At 38.2% G+C, this 12,032-nt stretch overlaps 1 protein-coding gene across 1 annotated transcript in view; it reads right to left on the bottom strand.

Moving 5' to 3' along the window:
• The window catches only part of LOC121039180 (tripartite motif-containing protein 43-like), a 5,613-nt gene extending 3,039 nt beyond the window's left edge, over positions 1 to 2,574 (bottom strand). The window contains exons 1-2 of the mRNA XM_040489105.1: positions 2,173 to 2,574; positions 1,407 to 1,502 (exon numbers count right to left, since the gene is read on the bottom strand). Of these exons, the coding sequence (XP_040345039.1) occupies positions 1,407 to 1,502; positions 2,173 to 2,574 (498 nt within the window). The remainder of the gene's footprint in view (positions 1 to 1,406; positions 1,503 to 2,172) is intronic.
• Positions 2,575 to 12,032: the final 9,458 nt, after the last annotated feature.

Raw genomic sequence — 12,032 nt, 5'->3', positions numbered from 1 at the left:
TTTAATTTTTTTTTTCAACGTTTATTTATTTTTGGGACAGAGAGAGACAGAGCATGAACGGGGGAGGGGCAGAGAGAGAGGGAGACACAGAATCGGAAACAGGCTCCAGGCTCTGAGCCATCAGCCCAGAGCCCGACGCGGGGCTCGAACTCACGGACCGCGAGATCGTGACCTGGCTGAAGTCGGACGCTTAACCGACTACGCCACCCAGGCGCCCCTAGTGTGAGATGTGTTTAATTACCTCTTCCTAAAAGCTATTTTCCCAAATAGCCACATGCCTTGATTTCTGACATCATGCTGGTGTCTGCCCAAAGTGATATTCCATAGTAAGTCTTTTCTGACCACCGTATTGAAAACTCAATTTTGTCAAAGCTATTTCCCTTATTTACTTTCCTACTGTATTTTTCTCAAAAAGCAGTTATCATGATGACTCATACTCTAAGTTTTATATTTTTACTTGTCAAATACCTTCCCCAACTACTGCATGAGCTCCTTGAGTGCAAAGAAATCTGTTGCTTTTGTCTATTTCTATGTTGGCTTGGAACAGTTACTGAGACACAGTAGGCACTGGATATTTCAAAGAAAAAATATTGTAGGTTATATACTTAATGATATCACCTTTAAGTAATGATGATAATTTTGTTTTATCACCTTGTCATTCACACAGCCCCATTTTGATTCCTTTATTAGTGCTGACAAGGTTCCCTCATACTGTTTGTTTATATTTCCATCAGGAAATCTTCACTTCCTCAAAAATACGGATAGGCTTTTGTTTCACATCTTCTACTAGTGGTGTTCAATCCATATTTTTGAATCCACAAATGATAGATCTGCATTCCTCTCTCATTCATTAGGTCACATTTTGAAGTAGCCAATGCTACTGTTTCAAGCCATATGTCTCAACACTGCATCTCTTATAGTACATGTGTTAACCAGCATGTACTTTTTAGGCTATCAACTTCTTCAGGATTCCTCTAGCTGTTAGCCTCAACCCTCACATATTTATCTGCTTGATATTCTCATGAGTTTACAATATCAAACTGTCCAATCATTAATATAATCAGAGAGTATCTTCTGCACATTCAAAGATTTTTTTCCTTCTAAGAAACTCTGTATTTATCTCATGTATCAATTATTGTCTCCCATTATGATAGTGATTTTCTTATACCTGTTGGTGTGTTACGGTGTTATCCAGGAAATAAAATCTTTTAGGTGGGTTTTTTGGTTTTAGGAAGAAAGCCTCACAAAAATGACATACTTCCCTGTATATGATTAGGTGGAACTGATTTGCTATTGGTTACTCACACGTGGAAGACTATTAACATTATGATTTTAGCTCAAGTTTTTATTGTCTAATCACTGTGTGGTTGAAGCTGGTACTAAAGAAAAAAGAATCCCTTGCTTACCTCCCATGCTCTGATTTTGCTGCTCTCTCTTTTTTGATTTCTCCGATTTTCTTGTGTCTTTTCCCACACAGACCTCATTTCTTTCAGGAGCTTTTGCTACAAAAGAACCATGAATGTGAGCATCAGAAACGCTGTTATTGAAACTTCCATGTCATAACAGACAGAGAGGGGCAGGGAATGCAAAATACATGATTATTAAAGAGAGCAAAGTGCCAATGCATTTCACTGCTAAGCTCAATGTCAAATATGGAGGACTTTTATAACCACATAGTAAAGCTACAGTTGGAAAGGGTGTCTCACCATGGAGGACACTGGCTGTCAAACTTTACATCATAAAACCAATTTTCAATAAATGAACCTATCTCACCTTTTAATGGTCCTGTTACCAGTTATCATATCCTAATACCCTATTACTTTAGTGGAGAGACGGTGTTTCTAAATAGAGTCTATTAGTTTAGGCTTTGTGTAATTATGGTTATAATGGACAATAACCATTCCTGAAACTAACAGATTTGTCTACCTTGGTCTTCACAGTTCCAACTATGATCAACATTATTATCACCATCAAGCTTGAGTTGTAAGATTTTAACTGTGGAAATGTAAATGTTGTAGGACTGAGAACATGCTTTTTTCAATAGGTTATCCAAGTGTCGGGCACATAATGCCAGTTAATACCTGTTCAGTAAGATGAATGGATGAATAAATTCTTTTTTTTCTAGTCTCTCAAATATCAGATCCCCCAGATTCTGTCTCAGCCATTGCTTACCCGGTATTCCTCAGCGGTCCAGTCAGTGGAACAATGTCTGTGGGCCTCATGCTCCTTTGACTTACAGCACAGCAAACAGAGCAGGTCCTTCATAACCTCACAGAAGAAGTTCTTAGTTTTCATGTGTATCTCACACATCTGTTCTGCAGAGCTCGGTAAGTGGTAAGGTCTTGCCCGTCTGGCAAGGAATACCCGTGTCTTCAAAACAATGTTGGTTTTGAAGTTCGTTTGATGGGATGTTTCCCTGCAGACAGGGCAGGAAGGAGGATGATAGGCTTCCTCCCAGAAGATACAAAGACAAGGCATACAAAAGCTGTGCCCACAGCCTATAGTGACCGGGTCTATGAAGTACTTCACACATATGGAACAAGTGAATTCATTCTGGAAGATGTTGGAATCCATATTTCTGAGGAGACAAAGTAAAGAAAGAGGAAATTAGTTTGTCATAGGCCTTTTAAAGAAGTGAATATTCAAAACTTTAAAAAATACCAAGAGGTGGGGTGCCTGGGTGGCTCAATTGGTTAAGCACCTGACTTTGGCCCAGGTCATGATCTCACGGTTTGTCAGTGTGTCTGTGTTGGGCTCTGTGCCGACAGCTCGGAGCCTGGAGACTGTTTCAGATTCTGCATCTCCCTCTCTCTCTGCCCCTTACCCACTTGTGCTCTCTCTCTCAAAAATAAACATTAAAATTGTTTAAAAATATATTAAAAAATACCAAAAGGTGTAAAAATTATTTCCTTCCTTTATGTACGAATATCCTAGTATATATAGCAGGACACGCTATATATTGCATATAGCAGATGCTGAGGAAAAGACAGTCCTCATGATATAGGTCAGATTATTGATTTGTCAAACATGGCCTTCATACCAGAGTTCCAGCTCCCTTGTACAATTCCAAATTAGTTTATTTGTGTCTTCCCTTCTAAGTGGACCTGGGAATGTAGTACAGATCCAACCACCAGAACAGAGCATGGATCAGATTTCACCTAATGCAATCATCCTTATCCCTGTGCCAGGGATTGGTTATAGGCCGCTTGACCCTATTTAGCCAAAGCAATTTGAAGGAAATGCTATTATGAGGATTTTGTGAAGTGTTTATTGGCTCCTGAGAAGAACCATAAGGAAGAGTCAACTGTTTCATGCCCCTCTGGACAGTATTTGAATGTGATGCATGAGACTGTCATTTTGTTACCACAATGTCCACCTGCCTAGAGACCAAAGAATACACCCTGAGGATGACAGAAATGGAAGACCTGGGTGTGTGACAATGTCATCAAGGCATTAAAGTAAGCCACTATGGGACTGACCATAAATACATGTAAGAGGAATTAAGGAAATAGAAAAATCATTTTACAATCATGATGATCATCTTCTCTGGCAAGAATCATCAATGGATATGAAAAACACTGGTTAAAACAGGACTCATCCAAAGATTGTTTATTAATAAGTTCTTCACTTTATTGCCAGCTAATATATTAAATCATTTATTGAAATTTTTAAAAATACATTATTTTAGTTACCATAAATTGTGACTAAATATTTAATTATATGATTGTTGTTATCTTTCCCATCTGGAAGGACTTGAATGGGAGAGGCTGTACACGTGCAAGGCTGAAAACTCATTTTGGGTCCAAAATAAGTTGGAGTTAGACATGAGGTGAATTATTGCTTTACTGAACAGTTATAAAACCAGCTTTACAATACCTCTTTGAAAAATAGGTAGCAACGAGGCAGTAATGCTGACAGATATATTTATGAATAACAGTTTGTGGGAGGAGATTCATGGCTTTCTGCTTGATGAACACACGATTTTCAGTGACATGGAACATAAAGCCTTCTACCCAAACCCACCCATCTGGAGGAGATAGTTTGAGGGACAGGAAGAAAGTTTAAATTTGCCCTGTGTAGAATGGCCTAGAAACTGGCCAAGAATTCATTCCAATATAATCATTTCTAGACTGATAACATTAATGATAATATTAAAGTGATAATAGTAGAAGCTAATACTGTTTTCCAATTCTAGGCATGGATTAACTCCTCTTACCTGGATTACCTGTTTTAGTCTCCTTAATAATGGTAGCAACTTATTTTCTGTTTTTACCAACACTTTATAATGAATAAGCTTGACATAGTATGAGTAAAATAAGTTACTTGTCTAAAAGTCACACATTGAATAAATGACTGATCCCATACTCAAATATAGATCTTACTGATGGAAAAAAAGACAACTCTGAGCTGTAGTGTCCAAGATTAATATTAAATCAAGCAGCATTTACTGATCTCTGAATTGTAATGACAGTAATCTGTTTCATCATGATAAAAAAAAAGACAATATTCTAGTACTCAGTGGGTCAGAGTTTGAATTTTTAATTGTTTTTTAATGTTTATCTTTTTTTGAGAGAGAGAGAGAGGAGAGAGAGAGAGAGAGAGAGAGAGAGAGAGAGAGAGCATGAGCAGGGAAGGGGCAGAGAGAGAGGAAGACACAGAATCTGAGTCAGGATCCAGGTTTTGACCTGTCAGCACAAAGTCCAATACAGGGCTCGAACTCACTATCTGTGAGATCATGAGCTAAGCCAAAGTTGGACACTCAACTGACTGAGCCACCCAGGTGCCCCAGAGTTTGAATTTTTTTAAAAAAGTTTATTCATTGAGAGAGAGAGAGAGAGAGAAAGAGAGAGAAAGAGAGAGAACAAGCAAGCACATGAGTGGGGGAAGGGCAGAAAGAGAGAGAATCCCAAGCAGGCTCAGTGCTGTTGTCTGCAAGCTCGATGCAGAGCCTCATATGAGACTCAATCCCAGGAACCATGAAATCATGACCCGAATCCAAATCAAGTGTCAGACGCTTAGCCTATTGAACCCCCAGGTACTCCAGAGAAATCTGTAACTGGCTGTAATTAACTAATTGTAAACACATCTGTACTTGGATCAGCCAGCAAGTCAGAGTTTGAAGGATGATATAACCAAGTTTAGTGTAGTTTAGTTTTTAGAAAAGGATGTTGTAATAATGAGAAACATGTAATGTGCCATGGAAACAGAGAAGAGAGAACCATCAGATAGTTCACCTTTGGTTATGCAACCATGCTACACGAATACACACTCAATGCATACAACCAAATCTACTTGTCTTAATGCCTAGCATATTTCTTAAGGAACATCCTCTCTCCCAGTCTACCTTATTTTTAATACAAAAAGCTGACCTATTTAACGTTAAATATTGTATACTTTGTTCAGATCTTATCTATTTCCCTTCATTTTGAAATTTTCAAACAAGTCAATTTATCTTCTCTATCAACCCTGATGCATTCAAGATTTTAATGACAAAAAAAAAAAAGAGACAGATTCCATATGTTTTCACTCCTATGTGGATCCTGAGAAACTTAACAGAAGACCATGGGGGAGGGGAAGGAAAAAAAAAATGGTTACAGAGGGAGGGAGCCAAAACATAAGAGACTCCTAAAAACTGAGAACAAACCGAGGGTTTATGGGGGATGGGAGGGAGGGGTGGGTGGGTGATGGGTATTGAGGAGGGCACCTGTTGGGATGAGCACTGGGTGTTGTATGGAAACCAATTTGACAATAAATTTCATTAAAAAAAAAAAAAGATGAAGAACTTAAAAAAAAAAAAGAGACTAATAATGTACTCAGACTCATTATCTAGAATTCCAGTTCTCTGTGAAATGATATATACCTCAGGTTAAAATAGTTGTCAGCAGCAAATAAAAATTGTGTTTTAAAGTACAGATTTTTCTTGGGGATGGGTCAGTTGGTTTAGTGTCAGACTCTCAATTTCGGGTCAGGTTTTTGCTCAGGTGAGTTTAAGCCCCGACAGTTTGGAGCATGCTTGGGATTCTCTCTCTCTCCCTTTCTCTCTGCCCTTCCCCTGCTCTTTTTCTCTCTGTCTCTCAAAATAAACTTAAAAAAAAAGAATTAAAAAAAAAATTTTTTTTAACGTTTATTGATTTTTGAGATGGAGAGAGACAGAGCATGAACGGGGGAGGGGCAGAGAGAGGGAGACACAGAATCCGAAACAGACTCCAGGCTCTGAGCTGTCAGCACAGAGCCCGACGCGGGGCTCGAACTCACGGACTGCGAGATCATGACCTGAGCCGAAGTCAGCTGCTCAACCGACTGAGCCACCCAAGCGCCCCCCCCCAAAAAAGAATGTTAAAATACAGATTTTTCTTGACTTATGATGGGGTTACATCTGAAAAAAATCTATTGTAATCTGAAAATATCATTAGTTGGAAACACATTTAATACACCTAACCAACTGAACATCATAGCTTAGCCTCACACACCTTAAAAGTGTTCAGAACACTTACATTTAAAACTGGGCCAAATCAGCTAATTCAAGGTCCATTTTAGAATAAAGTGTCAAAAAATCTGCTGTAATGTATTGAATACTGTACTGAAAGTGAGAAGCAGAATGGTTGTGTAGGTACAAATGATTTAAGTGCATCAGAGGTCAACCATCATGGTCGCTGGCTGACTGGGAACTGCGGCTGCCTCTGCTGCTGCTCAACATCACCAGAGAACCAGTAGGGCTCCATTGCTGGCCCGTGAAAAGACCAAAACACAAAATTTGAAGTTCAGGTTCTACTGGATGTGCAACACTTTCTCATCACTGTGAAGTCAAAAAATCATTAAGTCCCACCACCTTAAGTCAGGGACTGTCCATAAATTGATTTGGCTACACTCAAGAGTCCTTATTTTCATGTTCAGTGGATGCAGAGAACCTTCCCGTATCTAAACTTCCTCATAGGGAAAAGTAACAGTCTTCTCTAGGTCACTCCAATTCCTAAACACTTGACAATCTCCCTCTGAAAACTGAAATCCAAGTCTGAAGCTGAGAACATTAAGAGACATTTTAAACACTCAACCTCACAATGAATGTTTGTGGGATAATTCAGCACATTGAACCAACCGGCATTTTAAATAGACCTGAGATACAAACATGTACTTAAATATGCACGTACACAGAGCATAACATGAACAGCTTGGTAGGCACGGATAGATGACTTAGTATCTACAGAAAAATAATACAATTAGCATATATTTATTGCTTTACCTACCACACTGCAAGCTATCTGGTGCCAAATTATTTTCTGTACTTCACAATTATATATGAATAATCAATGTACACAAAAATAACAGAGGAAAAATAATCATACTAACTCAAAAAATAAATACAAAGAGAAGAGATTGCATCCTCATAATGGACTAAATTTAAAGTAATGAAACAATTTCTACTATTAAATTCTTTGGAAACAACCTAAACAAACAGACATGTGGATTATCGTTCCTAATTTTAAGGGAAAATAACAGAAGTTGCTTTCATGAATATGAGTACTCACCCGTGGTTACTGGTAATGGAGATTTCCATTCTTGTTCCGTACGTGATTCCGGTAAAGTCGGTTCAAGGATTAGGCGCTCACCTTTCAGTAGCAGTAAATTTCTGAAGTCTCCACAGCCCAGCCAACTCCAAACACAGATTCTACAGAATAATGAACTCAGCCCTTTGCCTGATGTTTTATAGTCTTTGAAGACCACGCCCATTTACCCAAAGTGCTTCAGTTATTGAATCTTGGGAAAGGTGTTGGGTTACATGATTCGATTTTTGCAGCCTGGTAAACACACCCTGAAGATTATGGCTGATTGGAAACCTTCTTCAACTTATTCAAACTTCCACATTCGCTCTCTAGTAAGAAGCCACACCTTGAGTTAACCTATGTGATCAATATGGGTCTTGTTTTAAATGAACTCCACATAAGTAAATAAATACCCCCCAAATATAAACTTTTTATCTGCTTTAAAAATTTTTTTACGTGTGTGTGTGTGTGTGAGAGAGAGAGAGAGAGAGAGAGAGAGAGAGAGAGCAGGGGAGGGGCAGAGAGAGAGAGGGAGAGAGAGAAAATTCCAAGCAGGCTCCACACTATCAGGCTCCAACTCACCAACTGTGAGGTCATGACCTGAGCCGAAACCAAGAGTAGGAAGCTTAACCAACAAAGCCACCCAGGCGCCCCTATAGTTTCTTAAAAGCAGATAAAAAGCAGGGCGCCTGGGTGGCTCAGTCGGTTAAGCATCTGACTCTGGATTTCAGCTTAGGTCATGATCTCACGATTTATGAGATCCAGCCCCATGTCCAGCTCTGTACTGACTGTGTAGAGCCTGCTTTGGGTTCTCTTTCCTCTCTCTATCTCAGCCCCTCCCCTGCTTGCTCATGCTCTCTCTCTCTCAAAATAAATAAATAAACTTAACAAAAAAGAATATGTAATCAATGCTACTGGATCAAATTGTGTCTAGTGATACTCTAGCTCTCAGATGTTAAGAAGTTTGCTGGTATAAACCAGATTCATTCAGTGTTTCTCAAAATCCAGCATTCATCTGAATTACTTGGAATGACTGTCAAACCATGAATTTTGGCCCCTGACATGCAACATTTTTGATTCTCTAGGTCCTGGGTTTGAGCCAAGAATTGGCATTTCACCCAAAGTTCAGGTAAATTATTATTTTTTTTAAGTAAGCTTCATGCCCAACTTGGACCCTGATACAGGGCTTGAGCTCACGACCCTGAGATCAAGACCTGAGCTGAGATCAAGGGTCAAACACTTAACGAACTGAGCCACCCACGGCCCTGAAGCTCAGGTGATTATGATGGTGGGGAAACTGAATGAAACTTTGAGAAACATGAGTCAAGTCCCTTCTTTGTCCTTTATTATCCTCAACTGTGTCATCTTCAGTGGTAGATAGCATTTCTTCCACTGGCTATTCTCAGTTATTAATCACAAATATGTAGAATCACATGCATTTCAAAACTACGTCCATATCAGAAGTGGAATTTGGTAAACAGAGTATATAGTATGTTAACTGTAGCGAAGATTATTGGGTAGCCTACAGTAATCAAACCCTACATTACACGATTGAATTGGAATCACACACTCATACATTTTTGTAACCCCAGCAAACTCCCAAACCAGGTGTGCAACCACAGCATGTATTCTAGGTAAGTGGGCCACAGAGATGATTTTAGTTTAAAGAAGATGGAGCAAGAGAAGATGGAATGAAAAGTCAAGGAACGTATACCAACTGGCCCAGAGATTTCTTTATTGACAAACACTGGGAAACTGGACAGGAAAGTGTAACAATTACTCTCTTTCACATATAAAAGAAGAAATGTATCCTCAGATTCCATCAGCAGGTCATTCTTCCTTATCCAAGAATCCTTATAAACTCCTAGAGCTTACTCCCAAGACCTGGCCCACATCCAGCTCCCAATACTGTTTTTCAGAGGTGAAATCATCATCCATAATATGTCTTGATGTTCTCCACACAGCACAATAGTTAGATCTTTCTGAATTCAAAGATGCATTTTGATGGTCATGTCTATACCTCAAACATCTCACATTGTCAAACAGTTTGATATCCTGGTTGGTTATTTCTTCATTGAAGGATCTCTTTACTGTGGAATGAAAAGAATAGTCCAGTCAAAACCAGTTTTAAAATGCCTGGCCAATTTCTGAGTTGATTTAATATCTGATTGGATACAAACTGTGACTTCAAAATTTAAAAGAGGAAAAATTCAAGCTTTTTGTTCTTGTGAAGTATTTCTTCTCTTAGCACAAAATATTAATTTCTAAGTGATTTTGCTTCCAAGAATGCCCAGACCTAAATGACTCCACTTTAAAGCCAAAAGAAAAATTCCAAGAGGAGTTCTTAAGGAGTCAGAAGAAAATACTAAGCAATTCCTTTGCTTGTCTATGGTATAAATATATTTTACATATTGTATTTCCTCTGCTGGTCAATGTGTCTATTACTAAAATGCCCCCCTCCAGAATTTAAACAATGATATTATTCTTCTTGCATGTTCTACAAATAAATCTAAATGAGTGACAACAGAAGACTGTTAGTCTAGCTTGATGGTGAAGTCATAGGTTATTCTGATATATAAAAGTACATTATGTTTTGTAATTGAATAAACTGTGCCCATTACTATGTCTCAATTTTTGATCACCTGTAACCCTAACTTTAACACTCCCAAATTTTACTTGTACATTTTCATTTTTATATTGTGAAGGTGCTAATAAATGCATCAACTCTAATGAAGTCAGTATCAGTTTTGTTTAAAATCAGTTGATAGTAAAAAGGATAAAATGGATAAAGGAATAATAAGATATAGGATCAAAAAAATAAACTTGTCAATGGTAGTCATGAGCATATATTTATATACACATATAAGGCTTTTGGGCACGTTTTATCCTGATGTTTGTGGATTATTTATGTTACTTCATAAAGAGCAGCTCTTTGGGATAGGCAAGAATATTTTTTTTATTTTTTAAAATTTGTTTATTTATTTATTTTAGAGAGAGAGCGAGAAAGAGGGAGGGAGAGGGGCAGAGGGAAAGAGAATCTTTTTTTGTGTGTTCATTTATTTTTTGAGAGACAGAGAAAGTGAGAGTGGTAAAGAGGGAGAGAGAGAGGGAGACACAGAACCTGAAGCAGGTTCTAGGCTCCAAACTGTCAGTACAGAACCAAACATGGGGCTCGAAATCACGAACCAGAGATCATGACCTGAGCCAAAGTTGGACACTTAACTGACTGAGCCACCCATGCTCCCTGAGAGAGAATCTTAAACAGGCTCCATACTCAGCACAGAAGGGCAAGAATATTTTAAAGGAATGTATTCATTTCCTGCTCCCCCCAAAAAAGGTGGGGGTGTGGATTTGCCATGTAGTTCAGCAATTCATTCCAAAAACCTGTTCAAGAAAGCACTTATGCCATTGCAAACTAAGCTTATATAGATAAAAATAGAATATCTCCTCTACTTCAAAAGTTATTCTAGTAATAAGATACTTTAGTCAGTGAGGCACAGACTATAAGAATTTCATGGTCTTAAGCATGTTGATAAAAAAGTGATTCATTTTAATGTTATTAAAATTTTTGTACATATATTTGAAAGCAAGTCCCATAACTAAATATAATATATACCAGGCAACTAAAACCTAAGCACTATTGTGGCTGCTTATATGTATAATCCAATGATGACCTCATTACCATATTAATTACCTTATGAGTTAAATCCATGCTTACTAGTGATATGGGTTCCAGTTGCCAAATATATTTGTTTACTTGCAATAAATAAATAAAATTCCTATAAGAAAACTCTTTTGTTTGCCTAACCAACAAGCATCCACCTTTCCACCCCTCTTCCTCCTGTTTAAAAGAACCTCAGTTTTGTTGAGGTGTTCATTTCCTCCAAAAATCAATTGGTCTGAAAAATCAATCAATAATGTGACTAGTCAGCAAGTGGTTTAACAAAGGGCAGTTCACTAGGCTTCTACTTTCATTATTTGATTTAAGTGTCAAAACCATCCTGTCATGATTTCTTGCCCCAAATTACTCTGCTACTAAATGTCAGAGCCAGAAGTCCCACCTTTGACCCAATTAAAATCAGCAAGCTATTAGTCTCTAAGACTCTACAACAGGAAAAACAAGTAACCTGTGCTTTCTAAGCAACTTTATTAATTCAATCAACAAGATTTTTCTGATAAGTTTACGGTTCCAGGAACAGTCTGTCAGCTTGGGGATATAGTGGATAGTAAAAGAAAAAAAAAATAACATTGAGGGGTGCCTGTGTGGCTCAGTCAGTTAAGCGTCCGACTCCTGATTTCAGCTCAGGTCATTTTGGGGTTCATGGGATCAAGCTCCGCACATCAGGTTCCATGCTATCAGTGGAGCCTCTTGGGATCCTCTCTCCATCTCCCCAACTCTCACAGGCTTATGCATGCTCTTCTCTCTCAAAATAAATAAACTTAAAAAAAAAATCCCACAATCAATAAAATGAAATATATATAATGCCACTG

This window comes from Herpailurus yagouaroundi, unplaced genomic scaffold, assembly GCF_014898765.1.
Source record: "Herpailurus yagouaroundi ecotype Mexico unplaced genomic scaffold, PumYag 180, whole genome shotgun sequence".
NCBI lineage: Eukaryota > Metazoa > Chordata > Mammalia > Carnivora > Felidae > Herpailurus > Herpailurus yagouaroundi.
This window is presented reverse-complemented; position numbering and strand designations above follow the sequence as displayed.